Source organism: Schistocerca piceifrons, chromosome 4, assembly GCF_021461385.2.
Source record: "Schistocerca piceifrons isolate TAMUIC-IGC-003096 chromosome 4, iqSchPice1.1, whole genome shotgun sequence".
Classification (NCBI taxonomy): domain Eukaryota; kingdom Metazoa; phylum Arthropoda; class Insecta; order Orthoptera; family Acrididae; genus Schistocerca; species Schistocerca piceifrons.
In genome coordinates, this window is record NC_060141.1 from 765382585 (window position 1) to 765400285 (window position 17701).

The window sequence follows — 17701 nt, forward strand, 5'->3', positions numbered from 1 at the left end:
TCCTGGTGTCATAAGCACCGCACACTCTCCACTGGTGCACCACACCCCGTGTGCAGACACACCCACTACACCACGCCCACGTCGTGATCCACGTGCAGTGACTCGTGCCCTAATATGCAGCCGTGTGACAGTGATACGCCCCTCTGTCTCTCGTGTGACGCTCTCGAAAGGAAGATGTAGGTCAGAGTATACACTCATTGTGGCCATGGGCAAAGCTCTTCACTGTTGTGCAGGATTACGTCTTCTTAGTAACTCGTTGCTCACTATGGTAATTTTTTGGTTCATTCCATAGACATCCAACCTTATTGTCTAGCACACGAGTGAAGTGGTTGTCCATACACATGTTTTATATTTCACAATATGGTAAAGTGTCAAGTCGCTGCCACATATCTTTCACTGCTCAGATTTTATTGAACGTTAGTACGTTCTCCAAGGAAGTTCCACAAGTAAAATACATTTTTGTAGACTCAAAAAGTGGTTCAAAAGGCTCTGAGCACTATGGGACTTAACTTCTAAGGTCATCAGTCCCCTAGGACTTAGAACTACTTAAACCTAACTAACCTAACGACATCACATACATCCATGCCCGGGGCAGGATTCGAACCTGAGACCGTAGCGGTCGCGCGGTTCCAGACTGTAGCGTCTAGAACATCTCGGCCACCCCGGCTGGCCTTTTGTAGACTGTTTCCCTTCTACATCTCACCTGCGAAGTACTACCCCGACTTCATAGCGCCTGTTATCAAAACCTCAAAACAACCGCAGAATGTCAAGGTGCTGGCTGCTTCTCAGTGTTTTACCACAGTAGACAAATGCCGAAGTTATTCCGACTTTCAGAATGGCTCATTCTACAGCTTTTACGTATCAGCTTGTACCTTTAACAATTTTTGTAACACAATTATGTTTTCGTTTGAGAACTAGAAAAGGAGACAGGCGATAAATTTGAGACGTGCCTTCACATCAGCACGATGTAAATCAAGTGTCTGATAAGAAACGGGGAATTTCGCTGTGGAATCAGCGATGAAGAGAATACGTGGTAAATGTTAGTTAAAGCGGAATGACAGGGCACGTGTTAAGTCACCAGGAAAAAAATTCCTCGATACTAGAGCAAGCAGTAGAGAGCAAAAGCTCTATGGTGGGTCCGAATTGGGTGTGTGTATCACATAACTATAAACTTTAGTGTAGGTGAGGAGCTTGGCAGAGCGGTAGAAGTTGTAGCGGTCTGCAGCAAATCGTTCAGAAGACGGGAGGAAGAAACTCCTCATTAGAGGGCTGTGCATATGTAGTTGTTGATGTGGCCTTCAGTAAGTGATTGTTCCTGAGCTTGGGTTCTGCTAGTTTTTCCGCACTTCTATAAATAATTCGTGTCAGTATTTTTCAACCATCATTTATTGGACCGATAATTCGATAATATTATCATCTCTCAGCAACTGTCACCTTAGCAATTAGAATTATTACGTTCTTCTTGACGTCTGAGGGTATTTAGCCAACATTATATATCTTGCATACTATGTGAAATAGTTTTGTCATGGTATTTTCTCCCAAAGATCTCAATGATTTCGAGGGAATATCGTCTACTCCAAATGCCTTGTTTCGACTTATGTGGTCCAGTGCTATGTCGAAATCTTCTCACAATATCATACCTCTCACCTCGTCACAATGCGTCTCCCCTTTGTGTAATATTGTCTTCAGGTTCATTTCCGTTGTACAGCACTTCTACATATTCCTTCCAACGTTCGATTTTCTCTCTTTTTGCGTAGTACTGGCTTGCTGTCTGAGCTCTTGAGCTTTTCTTTTCTCCAAGGTCTCCTCAATTTTCTTGTAGGCGGTATATTTCCCATAGTCATGAATGCTCCCACAACTTAGTTTTCCTTGCCCTTCCCATTTAGCCATTTTGGATTCTCTGTCAGTCCCAATTTTTAGGAGAGTAAGTTCTGTTTTGTCTGCTTTATTTCACGCATTTTTATATTTTCTCCTTTCGTAAATTAAATTCAGTATCTTTTTTGGTATCCAAGGATATTCTTTATTGTCACTAAACTACTGTCAGTGTTAAGCCCTTCAGCAATAATTCCTAACCAAAGGGAGTTACTTCCTACAGAAAGTTACATTCAGATAACAGGACTATAGATAGATAAACAATTTACGTGCCGCCTAACATGGGGCGCGTGTGTAGTGTGTTGGTCCCTGAGGTGTCGAGGCAATGAACACGTATTATAGCAAAGAATAAGTATGGGTTATAGTGACACAATAAAGGGCTGCCGATGAGTTGTGTCTGGCAAATGAGCTTCTCACTTTGCAGTACACTTAACTCAGAAACACACCTACTGAAAAGTAGGGCTGTCCAAACAGTTATGGTGTTCAATTCGTAGTTACTGAACCTGAAAATTAGCTCTGACCCTTATTTACAGGAATGTGAATAACACTCATCGGCCTACTCGTTCGGCCAATTCGTCGGCCGGCTGTCGTCTGTGTGGCTTTGAAACGTAAAGTACCGGACGCTCCAGAAACAGTTTTGAAGCAGAAACACTGGTCTTCCTGCCGCTAGCTTGATATGTGGCAACATCCCAGAATATGCTTGACAACACTGGAACTGTCGATTTACTTCCTGGAGTGGCAGCGAATTATCGTACTATATTCACTTGATTTTTCTCGTAATTTTGATGAAGTATTCTGAACAATTCTCACTTACGCAGTGACATAGGAAATTTAGTGTTCTGGAGTCCAGGAAGTTCGTTCCAAGTAGAAACTGCAACTGATATCATCTTCTACGTTGAAAATTTTCCATCTTAGCCGTCACTGGAGTAAAGAGGGAGCAATGTTTAGTACTAGAGATGGGCAAACTGAAACAAGTAACTGTTTCGAAACAAATGAAACAGTACAATGTAATGTTTCGATACGCTGTTTCGAAACAGTGAAACAGTTTGTGTTTTGTAATTTAATAAACCTACACATTTTATCATCTTGAATGTCTACTGTATAAGTATGTCCATATAAACACGAATGAGGTGCGAGAGCGCTAATCATATCGCAGAAAGTATGAAACCATCACTTAGGCGTCTTGGCAGTTTCGTATTTCATGCAGCAAATGCGCTGCTTTCGTGTCGTGTGACTTTCATACTTTTCTATTGGCTGAGGACAGCCATAGCTGAAGACAGAAGAACCACCACGAACGGAACTGGAGGTGGGAGCAAACTGCAGAAACAACGGATATGCTACTGGAATTCCCACATTCCGTTAGTACGGGTAATATACCCATCCTGCTAATTGCCATGCACACAAAGGGAATCATTGAGGATAACAGGCACAGTGACTATAGACTCACAAATAACGCCAAATAATTCGGATAAATAACAAAATATAACAGAAAAAAATTTTGTCTTTGAAGGTGTTTCGAACCGTTACTATAAATTCACCATGCTTCCTAGTCCTTCCCGTTCACCATTACACTATCAGTGATATGTCAAACAGATTGCCTGCAATTATACCTACATCAGATTTATGTATATGTCTACTTTTTTTATTCAAAATGTTGTAGGCTTACTTACGTTTCTTAATATGATTACTGTACATGAACAGAGAAGCGTATGTTATAAAAAAGTGTAATTTAACTGAATGATTTTCACATACTTATTATTTTGAATGTGAATAGTATGCGTTGTTTTACTGTTTGGTTAGTGTTTATAAAGCAGACGTTACGCCATTTCGGGATAGGACAGTCAGCTAGAAACGAAGCTTTATTTTCGGATATCTTAAGCTTCATGCTATTGCTTGTCAAAAAGATTTCGACACTCTTGAAAACTGTTTCACGAAGTGGTATATTGTGTTTCAGTACCTGTGCCGAGCCCGAATCTCGTCCGACACAGAGCGGAATGAAACATCACTGTTTCGATACAATTAGTCCGTTCCAAGGACAGGTGGACTGAAACAGCCTTATTCTGAAACAACGATACAGTTTCTGTGTCTGGCTCGAGATCGAATCTGGTCCGGTTATCCGAGACAGGGGCGGAATGAAACACCACTGTTTCGAAACAGTGAACCACAGCCGTTCCGAAACACTGAAACAGTTCCACGTATCGATACACTGTATCGAAACATAGAAACAGTGGCCAAGTCTATTTAGTACATTTGTCTGCTAGCTGAGTGGTAGCCGGCATGGCAGCTCATCATGTTCGGTCATGGGTCTGGCCACTATCTGCAATAATAATAGTAAAAAAAGGAGATGGAATAAGCGAGGTGTCATGCGACATCCGCACGGAACTGTTAAGGAATAATGATGAAAAACAGATAAATAAAATTTAAAAAAAGCGTAAAGTGCCTGCCTTTCGAAGGAAAGATTGCGTTATCCGTCTGTTCCAGTAACACTGAAGTCAAGATTTTTACTTCTTTTGTGAAAAAGCCAATCTCAGGCAGATGACAATTAGCAAGGAAATCTTAAGAAGACTTCTGCTTGATACGTTTACCGGCTACCTTGATTCTGTAGATCTATAGGTGGAAACCTTGCGGAGTTCCAAACTTGTTAACGCCTATTTTTTCTGCCTCTGCTCACATAATTTTAAGTTTCTTGTGAATACAGAATTGCATAGACTAAACTGTGGCGCTCAACAATTTGTCACCTGGATTTCGTTGTGCGTCTGGCATTGTTGCTACATTTTCACACTTTCGTAGGGTAGTCCTGTAACGCTACTGCAAGAAGTTGTGGACTGCACGCATACACAGACCGATCTGAGACCAAAAGTATGTACAATGTTGCTAATTCATGATGATTTTGGCATGCTCGTCTTATGGATATTTCGTTTCATTCAAAAGACTTTCGTCATAAAATTAGCGTATGTTGTAATTCATTTGTACTAGAACAGTATTATCAGCATTATAATCTCTGATGTCTAGATAAGTCTGCCAGCGTTCATGTGGGTTTTCAACTTCAAGCCCGTACAGAGCTGTTAATTTGAAGTTGAAAATGTCGTCAAACCACACCCGACGCCCGTTATCTTGATGGTCGCTCCATAGGCAGCGCAACAGGAAAAGATTCAAGTGTGCAACATAGCAGAGTTGTGGCGGGCGTTATCGTGCAGTAGCAACGCCTTCTGCAGTCTTCTTGATCTTTCGCTTTTAACATACAGAGACCGTCAGGCGTCTCAATTGTTGACAACAAACGCTATTGGAAGTAACTGGCAGAAACAACTCTTTCATTGTGCCAGGAGATGCATATCATCCAGTACCTTCTTTCAATGGATTCAGAATGAAGGCATCATGTCTTTTCACCAGTAAGGACATTTGATAGGTGTTCTGGATGAGACAGATGGTAAAATTTAAGAAAAATGATTTGGACGAGAGTACGCAGTATCCTGTGGTCTTGTTTGTGAACTCCAGTGAGTGAAATCACCATCTAGTCTTTCTGTTTTATGTTCACCTTGTTACCCTAAGCTGCTTGAGACATATGTTGGAATGGTCCCTATGAAAAGGACATGACCAGTTTTCTCCTCCAACCTTCCTGTCCCATCTCCAATGACCTCTTGGTCCTAGAGATGCTAAATCCTGACATTTACACTTTCAGATTTTCTATGAGTTATGAAACTTATCCGTTGGATATGAGGAATAAATCACATCAAACCGATCATCCTTGAAACAGCAAAATGTTACGCAGAGCTTCCACCGCCTAACGCTCTCCACCTGCATTCCTTATCAATATCTACAGTTGACTAAATATCACAGATGTTACACTTTTCTCATGTGGCATTTGTTTTTCTAGCCCTTTAACCGCACTCTTCATAATGAACAAATGTGCGCCATACAGTATATCACCGCAAGTGAAACACTAGAACCTTAAATAAAAACATTGGCCCTGAGCGAGCATGACTGGAGATCTGAATGTTCCATAAAAACTTAATTATGTATATAGACAGATAATCCGTCGTAGGAATTGAGAATCTCGACGATTTTGGACTGCTATCGTCATGGTTACTAACAAGAAATCTGTAACGGGAATTCCAAGCCTTTCAAGAACGTTTTAATTTTAAGTTCGAAGCCGGATAACAAAAAATAAATATATTTTTCGTGTGCTATAATTACAAAGTAAGTCTTCCGATTTTCTCCTTCACGAGAAGTACACTGTAGGTTTTAATGAATGAGTTCTCCAGTATCAAAATATGTGACAGAAATGGCCATAACTTTTGACTGCATGGACTTAGAAGCTTCAATGTTTCATACGACAAAGGGACCGTAGACTTTAAAATGTGACAGTATTGGGACAAGGGTGGTTCCATGACAAAGTACTGTTATCCAAGATGGCGGCGATGACGTCACCCAAGATGCCTGATTTTGGTGGGAAGTTTGAATTTATGAGGGAAAATAGGTCATTGTGCTACCTCCACTAACCTAACCCCCCTTCCCCCCCTCCCCAGAAAATGGCAGGAAGTTCAAATTCCATCAGGACAATGCAACCTCTGGTAACCTAAGAAAATGGTGCGACAGAAAGGTCACTTGGCCTACCTCCACTAACCTAAGTCACCTGACCACACCCTCTTCCTAAGAATTGGCGCCAAGTTTGAATTTTGGTGGTAAAGAAAGGTCACTTGGGCCATCTCGTCTAACCTAAGAAAATGGCGCGAAACAAAGGGCAATTGGGCTACCTCTACAAACCAAAGTCTCCTGACTGCCACCTTCTCCTATGGATTGGCAGGCATAGGACTCGACCTGTACTGGACATAAGTCTTTATTTTCAGTCTTTATTTAAACAATTAGAGGCAGTACCACTATCCAGTGTGTTCACCACGAGATCTGGACTAAAACTGGCCTAGTACACAATAGTGCCACCAGAGGACACTCACCTCCGTGATATAATACAAGATGGCTGTTGTGATATCAGCTGATGATGTGAGTACAGTTATCCAAGATGGCGGGAAACAGTGTGTTCACCATGAGGTCTGGACCTAGTACACAGTACCACCACTAGAGAGTGCTGTTGTCCATTCCTTGATGTAACCCAAGATGGAGGGAGGAAATGGCGGGAAACAGTGTGGTTGTTATGGGGTCTGGAGTCCAACTGACCTAGTACACAGTACCGCCACCAGAGGGCGCTGTCGTCCATTCCGTAATGTAACACAAGATGGCGGTCTGGGGTGGGGGGAAAATGGCGGGAAAACGAATCTGCCTGTGCTGGATATACGTCTTTATTTTGCAGGCGGTGTCCCCACCACGAGATCTCAACTCCAACTGACCTAGTACACAGTACTGCCACCAGAGGGTGCTGTCATCCCTCCTGTGACGTAATCCAAGGGGAAAATGGCGCGAAAATGACTCGGACAGCGCTGGGCTCCTAGAGAAAGTAAGAAAGGAGTGTACTTTATTTATTTTGCAACAATTTATTTAGGGAAGGATTTTAAGAGATAGTATATTTATCACACTGATACAAAACACATGCTCTGACATGCTGGGGGTCATGCCACACAGCCCACAGACCTGTAAACTACTCCTAAATAACACTCTGCAGACACATAAGCAACCCCTAAATTACCAAGATAATTTCAGCACAGGCATGCAAACTCCTCCTAAATCTTGCACTACACAGACATGTAGACATGCTCAGTACTCGTAAACTGTCCATTAGCGCATAGCACAGCCTACAGACCTGCTCGCAAAATAATGAAACAGACAGATGCAGGCACCGCCCGCCGCCCCCTGTCTACTGGACCTCACACACTCCCAGAAATCAAGATGCACCAACAGCTCCCACGAAGTGACACTGCCACCAGATGCCAACAAACCCGAAACTTTAGCTGGAGTGTGCTCTAGACCACTGAGTAACTTACACCATCTGCAAAGACCTTTACATGAGAACTAGAAACAAAGAGAGGAAATAGATATTATAGTAGTCTTCTTGTGGTTGATTCAGATTAAATCGGTAACGGTGCTGCAGGGCGGGTTGGTCAATGATAGTGTAATGAGGCTCTTTCACTCTCTAATTTACCCTAAGACAGTGAGAATGCTCTGTGACTCCCATACGCAGAGAGATAGATCGTAAATTAAGCACTATACTCGAGGTATTAGAAATATGTAGAGCACTGTCTGATATACTTTGATGGTGTATGGTCCATCTTTGCAACCATGACACCATGCAATGCGGTACAGGTAAGCCGAACAACATGCCAAATGGACCACTCAGGATTGGCATCGCATTCTCTTCACCAATGACTGTGGCATTGCTTTCAACCTCACAATCGTCAGAGACGTGTTTGGACTCAATCCGGGGAGGCGGGGGCGGGGGAGGGGGAGGGGCGGAGTGAGGGGGAGGGGGAGAGCGAGAGGAGGAACTTATACTCGCTCAACTCCGACGTTCCCAGCAGACTTTGATGCTAATACACTCCTTTTTGATGTACAACATACAGTATCGCTTGTGTGACGTTTATTTACAAGTATGTTAATGTTCTGACGATTGACCACACTGTTCCAGTAATATTACGAATTAGACATTTCACAGTAGAACGTCTTTCTTGAAATAAAACTTGAAGCTACGATATATTGCCGTTCCACAAGCGAACCACTTTTATGCACAAGTATATGACGATCGCTAGCTACCCTCCAATGTAAATATCGCTGAACTATGCATATTGTCGAAATCCTACGCCCATTAGAATTAAATACTGTCTGCCCGAGAAGTAAATAAGTATTGCCCAAATCAAGAAACCTACTGGTGTAAAAGTAATGAAAAATTATGTTTTAAATAATTGTTTCTACAAATTAAAAACATTAGAGTTTGAAAATAGTCATAGAACATCTGAAAACGCTTCAGTTATTATAGTGTTACAGGAGTGTAAGTATACTATCGACGAAAGAGTTGCTGGGAGAGGGGAGTGATGAGATTGGGGGCGGGGATGCAGGATGCAGTCGGCTCGGACAAATACTAGCAGCACATTAAAAAACATTTAGAAACGAATGAACTATACAGGGTGATTCAAAAAGAATACCACAACTTTAGGGATTTAAAACTCTGCAACGACAAAATGCAGAGCTAAGCACTATCTGTCGGCGAACTAAGGGAGCTATAAAGTTTCATTTAGTTGTACATTTGTTCGCCATTTCAGCCAATAAAGTTTTTGGTCCCTTTTTCTTCGAAGGTGCTACTGTAACTGGACTACAGTATCTGGAGATGTTAGAGTATTGGCTGTTCCCTCAGCTCGAACAAGAAGCATAATAATTCATATTTCAGCAGGATGGAGCGCCACCACATTGGCACTTATCTGTCCGTAACTACCTGAACGTCAACTACCCGAGGCGATGGATCGGCCGCCAGGCAGCCCGTGACAGAGCACTTCATCACTGGCCTCCAACAAGCCCTGATCTTACCCCCTGCGATTTTTTCTTATGGGGGTATGTTAAGGATATGGTGTTTCGGCCACCTCTCCCAGCCACCATTGATGATTTGAAACGAGAAATAACAGCAGCTATCCAAACTGTTACGCCTGATATGCTACAGAGAGTGTGGAACGAGTTGGAATAACGGGTTGATATTGCTCGTGTGTCTGGAGGGGGCCATATTGAACATCTCTGAACTAATTTTTGAGTGAAAAAAAACCTTTTTTAATACTCTTTGTAATGATGTATAACAGAAGGTTATATTATGTTTCTTTCATTAAATACACATTTTTAAAGTTGTGGTATTCTTTTTGAATCACCCTGTAGAATACGCTGTCATCGCATACTCCTTCCACAGTATACAAACCCCTGCCCGTCGTTCCGTATTGGGACTGAGTAGCACCCTGATGACCAGATTGGGTGATATTTTGCCATTTTGGCTACTAATGATAGAATTTTGACCAAATTTTTTAAAGAAATGTAATCATCACTGTTGGGCAATATTTTTGTCGATGAACACGATATTTTGGCAATACAGAGAAATCGTAATATATTTTTATGCCGTGACTTTAATTTAATGTTATTTGTAGCTATGTTACCACTCCACTGCCCTGTGAAATACTGAAATAGTGCAACCCCGAAGTTCTACCAGTCCCAAAATAACTATTTCAGCTAACATTGTACTGCTACAGATAGGAAATTAGGCTATTGTAGCAGCGTGTTTCCTAATTTTTAACTTACCATAACACTAGTTCCTCTTTGTTCCTCATTTTTGTTACAAACTTAGCAGTAGTTAGAAACTACCACAAAGTAGAACAAAAGCCATAAACGACAGCTCTTATATTAAATTCAACTTCAAATAAGAAGTGAACTGATTAAAAAGAAAAAAAAACGCAGTGAGCTCAAGTAAAGCCAACAATGTGCAGTAGTTGGTCTCCCATAAAGTATGGATGGGCGATAGCTGAGAGTCCTGTCATTATATCGTTAATACACATTTATCGATGGCCTTTGTTGACAATCTTGCTTATACCTTTTCCATCGTGTGCTTGAAAATCAAATACTTTTCAATTTCAACATACATCAACTAGGTCATGTATGATTTCAAACGGGGTCTGAATTCCCTTGACACCCCCTCCCCCCTCCGGCTACGTACTGGCGCTGTTGCACCTTATAGAGGGTACATGGTGATTATAAACTTTCACCACTCGAGCCAGTGTAGTTGGAAAACTATTTACTGTATGGGTATCAAACTTCATTAGTGTGATCTTCAGACTGTGTGCTGCAGGATTTACATTGTTAATAGTGATAGTGTCATGACTTGCCGTTAGTTGCCAGCAATGGTAATGGTGCGGCGATGTCACAAGCATCAGAGGACATTTCAGTTTCAGTCTGTCACCATGGGTCTGGACATGGTAAGAAGGGCTTTACTCATATAGCTATTTTATTGAAACATCAATAGCGCTGCTGCTCTTTGGAGTATAGCTGAATTAAAGGAGTATGGTGTTGTCGTCTTTCTGCTCTGGGGTTGAACAACCCTATTCGAAAATTCGAATTAACTGGTGATTTACTAATTGCTCCTTGGAGAGGCTGACAGCAACCGCACGACACATTGATGAAATACTGTGGCGATGGATGAGAATGCTGGACACAATGTGTGGTCTTTGGGCGGTGCCCGAGCTGTGTCACTACAGCTGAACATTCCATGGTCCATTATCTGGAAAGTGCTGCGAACAACTGTGAAATGGTATCTCTAGTGAAGTTCCAGGCTGTCATTGATGCAGATCGTCGTCCATTGAGAATTGTTTACAATCTGGAAGGTAAACACAGCATACATTTAACAAATGTTACCCTGTCACATAGAAATTAAAATGTGTTGTTTCTACCAAGTTTCGCTGTCCTACATTCACTCGTTTTTCACAGAGGTCCTCTTAAGCAGCAGAAGTTTACCCTGCAGATTGACGCACATGAGTTAAAAATTTACTAGCTCAAATGCATTTTTTATTGTATTGCTCTATACAATGGTTACTGTGGTCGTGGACCTGTGATGCCAGAGATAACAATTTTGTTTGCTTGTGAGCTGTTCACAGGCACTGTATTCTCGCACTATAATTCTTGAAAACAGTGATACAGATGTAACGTTGTCGAAGTCACGAGTCATTGTAGATAGGAATGGCATTAGATAGGTTTAACAAGCGGTTGAGAGAGTAGTAGTAGTAGTAGTAGTAGTAGTAGTAGTAGTAGCAGCAGCAGCAGCAGCAGCAGTTCCCCCTGGGAAAACTAATCTTGAAAGGTGTATACAGCATGTTGTAGAATAGATGTATGTAGTCAGCACTTTGTATGATTGTGATGATAGAGAATGGGAGTAGTGTTGGTTAACCTCACCTTTGTCCTTCACCAATATTTCACATTGCACACTGTGAGGCACTACTTTAAGTACTTTGTCTTTCTCATACGAGTCATACTTCTGTAGGAAAGATGGTTAAGACTGAGATAGTGATCTGCTCCTTATGTAAAACAATAATGGAGACTGGTGTAGAAATGATTGTACCTAAAATGGATACGTATTTTCTAAAATGTAGTAGGAATGATTGTCTGTAGAACTGTTATGACAGTTGTGATGTTGCTGGGAGAATGAAACAAGTGTTAGCAGTCGAGATGGACTTACAGAAGCCCTCCTTGCTGCCGTCGCTGCCTCAGTTACAGACAGCTGCGCTGAGGTGCCATCCCTTCTTCTGGCGACACCAGCCCATTTGTCAGAGGGGACGCATCACACTAAATATGGCACTGAGAGTCACTGAGACCTGCCTTGCTACTGTCATGAACATCATGCCAGGTACGCTGATAGCTGAGCAGCTGGGCCTACCTGCTCTGAGGGGACGTCAAGGCTCAAGTGTTCACCTACCTAAGTGATGTAGAAGGAAGGCGACACACCCCTCACAGTTCTTGGAGAAAGTTAGCTCAAAGACACACTGACCCCTGCATGGGGCTATCATGCAGGGTGGCGCCAACGACCTCACACAACCACTGCCTGTTGCAGGTGCCATGATCTCCAATAGTAGTCTGTCATTAAAAGAAAATAGACTACCTGCATGTTTGTCTGGTATCATGCATTACCATGCTGCGCCATTTGCCTGCACACATATCACGAAGCCGTATGGACTGAGCACCAACTCCCAATGCGTTCATAATCTTATAAGACGAGACAGACAAGTTGGCATATTTCCCACTACCAACTGATTTTACCTGTGACATCTCATGCACTATATCGAGCTGGAACGCACCTACTGCATGTCAACCTCACGCTACATGACTCCCTAATGAGACAGACCCCTGGACACACACTCCATATGATTGGTCCTGTGATAGAGAATGTAGTGTACTACCCATGCAACAAGAGCGATAAAATGTAGCGACGTGCTGAAGGCATCCCTGTAGATCTATGAATCAGTTGAAGGGGAGTGGGGAGTGGCGACTGGGACTGCCACTGGAAAACATTATCTCGTCAATGAGAAATGTTAATGCAATTTCCCTTCTCAGTAGCACCTCCGAGTGTTTTGGACGCACGTTGTTCTCCATGAATGCCCTAGAACATGACCTGTGATCTTGTGCTATGTGCCTAGTAATGAGTGAAATGAAAGTGTTCACAACTGCAACTGCCAAAATGACTTTTCTTTTGGCAGTAAACCACTATATTTTGTGTGTATGGCAGTGAAGGCTCACATTTATTTGATCAATGCACTATTGGTAAACAAATTTTGATATTTAATTATTAATGATGATTGTTTAGTGTTGACTTTTATCTAATAATGTTCTTAGAATGTTTTTTATACTGTTTATTTTGTTAACTATATTATTGGAACTACTACTCCAGCGTGATCCTCTTTTGAAATACACTATGTGATCACAAGTATCCGGACACCCCCAAAGAAATACGTTTTTCATATTAGGTGCATTGTGCTACCACCTGCTGGCAAGTACTCCATATCAACGCCCTTGGTAGTCATTAGAGAGAACAGAATTCGGCGCTGTGCGGAATTCAAGGGCTTCGAACGTGGTCAGGTGACAGGCTGTCACTTGTGTCATATGTCTGTACGCGAGATTTCCACACTCCTAAACATCCCTAGGTCCACTGTTTCCGATGTGATAGTGAATTGGAAACGTACAGGGACATGTACAGCACAAAAGCGCACAGGCAGACCTCGTCTGTTGACTGACAGAGACCGCCGACAGTTGGAGAGGGTCGTAATGTGTAATAGGCAGACATCTATCCAGACCATCACAGAGGAATTCCAAACTGCGTCAGGATCCACTGCAAGTACTATGATAGATAGGCGGGAGGTGAGAAAACTTTGATTCCATGGTCGAGCGCCTGCTCATAAGCCACACATCACGCCAGTAATTGCCCAACGAACCTCGCTCGGTGTAAGGAGCGTAAACATTGGACAGATTGAACAGTGGAAAAACATTTTGCCGAGTGACGAATCGCGATACACAATGTGGCGATCCGATGGCAGGGTGTGAGTATTGCGAATGCCCGGTGAACGTCATCTGCTAGAGTGTGTAGTGCCGACAGTAAAATTCGGAGGCGGTGGTGTTATGGTGTGGTCGTGTTTTTCATGGAGGTGGCTTGCACACCATGTTTTGCGTGGCACTATCACAGTACAGTTTTTAAGTACCTTCTTGTTTCCCACTGTTGAAGAGCAATTCGGGGATGGTGATTGCATCTTTGAACACGATCGAGTACTTGTTCGTAATACATGGGCTGTGGCGGAGTGGTTACACGACAATAACATCCCTATAAAGGACTGGCCTGAACAGAGTTCTTACCTGAATCGTATATAACACGTTTGGGATGTTTTGGACCGCCGACTTCGTGCCAGGCCTCACCGACCGACATCGATACCTCTCCTGAGTGCAGCACTCCGTGAAGAATGGGTTGCCATTCCCTAAGAAAGTTTCCAGCACCTGATTGAACGTGTGCCTGCGAGAGTGGAAGCTGTCATCGAGGTAAGGGTGGGCCAACACCATATTGAATTCCAGCATTACCGAAGGAGGGGCCACGAACTTATTAATCATTTTCAGCCAGGTGTCCGGATACTTTTGATCACGCAGCGTATGTATTAGATGTCAAGTTATTGTTACCTATCAGCGATAATTTATGTGTATAAACAAGTAGATCTTTTTGATTGTATTTGAAATGATCCAAAGAGAATTTATGTTTCTGTACGTTAACGATATTCCTTCCATAACAGAGACGGATTGTTTTTAGAACCTTGTTGGTACCCGTATGCTAAATCAGTGTACAGATTTTATCACGTTGTGTTCCATCTATTGCAATATTAATAAGAATTCCTGAATTTGATCAGTTACGTTAGTTAGATGACGTTTGAAGGACATTTACCGAATTTTATCCAAATGTTATAAACGTGGTTGAAGTATAAAAATCTTACAAATTACAAATACAAAATATTCACAACACACAGACTGCTGCACACATCATGATGCGAGATTCAGCACCAGACCAGGCTGTAGCATCCCGCGCAAGACTGGCGGATACACAACATCAGGCATAAGGCTCAGATATGGCCACTGGGACAACCTCATGGCGTTCAGTGTGTTAAACTGAGGTTACAGTCTACTAAATGTGCGTCACTACAAACGAACAATGCCGTTATCGATTTTCTAAACATTATTTATTTATGTGGTAAGTTTTTATGCGACCAAACTGCTGAGGTCATCAATCCCTGGGTTTATACACTACTTACACTACTTAATCTTACGCCGCCCCCCCCCCCCCCACACACACACGGGAGGACTCGAACTGGGGGAGGGAGAGCCTCGCGAACCGTGGCAAGGCGCCTGAGACCGTGCGGCTACTCGGAGTGGCAAACATTATTTAGTTATAATTTTAATGGCCACATTGCCTGTGTTGATGAAATAACTGAATTTATTAACGTCCTTCAAGCATGCATGCGTCACTGAAGGAGATTGTAACGAAATAAATGCAGTTACTGCATCAAAACAGACAATGTCGCCATCAATAATAAATCACACCTGGGGGGGGGGGGGCTAAAATGACGATACAAACAAACAACAATGGTCTCCCAATGCTTAGTCTCACGAAAGTGCCAGCCTTTGGGTTGCGACTGGTGACATGTGAAAGTTTGCACCAGTAGTGATCTTGACAAATGGGAAATCCAGGTTAGAGTCCCAATCTGGCACCAATTTTCATTTATCACAAGTAGCTGATGCGAATACACTGAGAGAAAATAATCACAGCACCAATGAGTAATGAAATTTCTGGAATAAATTTGTATAGGTACCATACTTAGGTGATTAACTTTGCAGGATCACAGGTTAATGTAAGCGAGAGATAAGCCATTGCAAATGTGAAATGCTCGTACATTAAATACCGGCGTCAGCTCTGGAATGTTGGAAGCAAGCATCCAAACGTGCATGTATTATGCTGTACAGGTGCCGCTTGTCAGTTTATGGATGGAGTTCTGTGCCTGTTGCCCTTGGTCGGTCAATGGAGGGACATTTAATGCTGTTTGTGGATGACGTTGAAGGTGTCGTCCGACCATGTCATATATGTACTCGATTGGAGGCAACATGTCGACAATATGTAGAGCACATGCTGCGTCAATATAGAGGTATGTGTGCGAGCGCTATCCTGTTGGAAAATACTCCTGGAGTGTTGTTCATAAATGGTCGCACAAAAGGTGGGAATCACCAGATTGATGTACAAATTTTCAGTCACGCTGCGTGGAATGACCACGGGAATGCTCCTGCTGTATTACGAAAATGTATCCCAGAGCATAACTCCAAGTGTAGGTCCTGTGTGTCTAGCATGCAGAGAAGTTCTTTACAGGCCCTGACCCGTCCCATTCAACACACGGCTATCACTGGTGCTGAGACAGAACCAGATGTTTCAGAAATCAGTTAGTGAAAAGACAAGTTCTCTTCAGGTATCTTCTTTGGTTGTGGATTCAGGTATCTCAGAGTGTGATAGTGTAACTCGTGGATGTACTGAACCCATTCTATGTCAGCTTGGTTATATGAAGAACTCAGCTGTAAACAAATGTGAGGACGAAACGGGAGATCACAAACACTAAAATCATTCGTATGCTTTTATTTGAGCCCGACACACTTGCATGCAGCTAGGTACAGGTATCTGCACGACTTAATGAATTCAGTCTAACAGATTCACAGATGTAGATAGAAGGTAGGTATTTTAATATATATTTTTAGTAATTTAAAATGACAGATGGGAGGAAAGTTAAAACATTTTGCAAGTTGTTACAGTAGATTTGTCCAATAGAGCAGCAACTTCTTTATCACCTGTGTATTCAATTTGTCTAGTCGTCTGTTTTAAATTACTCATGGAATCACTAGCAATTTTCAATTTTCTTTTCTATAAATAAAACAAATGGTGCATGGTGGGAGGAATAGACAGCTGACCAATTGTTTAAGCAGAGCTGCAGAGGATGCATTCTGGAAGGTGCTTGTCCTTTATTTGTCCCTTGCCACTTTTAACATGCTGTCACCTATCTTCTAGCTTGTCACCTGCACCAAATGTTCCTTCCCTGGCAGCGCAGGTCTGTCGGCACGACGCAGCCCGCACTACTCCGTGTGGTGCAGCGGCTCCTCCTCGGCCGAGTAGCAGCGCAGGACGTCCACGACGGCGTCCGCCTTGTAGTAGACGGCGCACGCCAGCGGGGTCCAGCCCAGGAAGTCCCTGACGTCGGTGTCGGCGCCGTGCTGCAGCAGGTTGAGCGCGACGGCGGCGTGGCCTCGCGTCGCAGCCAGGTGCAGCGCCGTCTTGCCGAAGTTGTCGGCGCGCTGGCGGAAGCCGTCGTGGCCGAGCACGGCCGCCACCGTCTCCTCGTCGTCGCTGAGCAGCGCCAGCATGAGCGCGTCGCGGCCCTTGTGATCGGGCGCCCACGCCGAGCCGCCCTCCTGCAGCAGGCGCTTCAGCAGCCGCGGCAGGCCGGCGCGCGCCGCCCAGTGCAGCGCCGTCATGCCCACGCGGTCGGCGGCCCGCTTGTGGCGGCTCGGCGCGTCCAGCAGCAGCGTGGCCGTCGCCTCGTTGCGGGCCTGCAGCGCCCGCAGCAGAGGCGTCATGCCCGCTATGTCTTGGTGCCACCTGCACGTCGGGATGGGTGACATTACTACTAATCACAATTACTTTGGTCATAGGTTATAGATATACCTACACTGATGAGCCAAAAACTGGTACACCTGCCTAATAGCGTGTAGGGCTCCTGCGAGCTCTCAGAACTGCCCCAACACGACGTGGCACGGACTCGACTAGAGTCTGAAGTAGTGCTGGAAGGAACTGACACCGTGAATC

The 17701-nt window shown here is 43.4% G+C and overlaps 1 protein-coding gene across 1 annotated transcript in view; it reads right to left on the reverse strand.

Annotated features, from left to right (window-relative positions):
• Nucleotides 1-17701, reverse strand: part of LOC124796159 (serine/threonine-protein phosphatase 6 regulatory ankyrin repeat subunit C-like) — a 121665-nt gene that overhangs the window by 90861 nt on the left and 13103 nt on the right. Inside the window, exon 3 of the mRNA XM_047260250.1 lies at nt 16976-17494. Within this exon, the coding sequence (XP_047116206.1) occupies nt 16976-17494 (519 nt within the window). The remainder of the gene's footprint in view (nt 1-16975; nt 17495-17701) is intronic.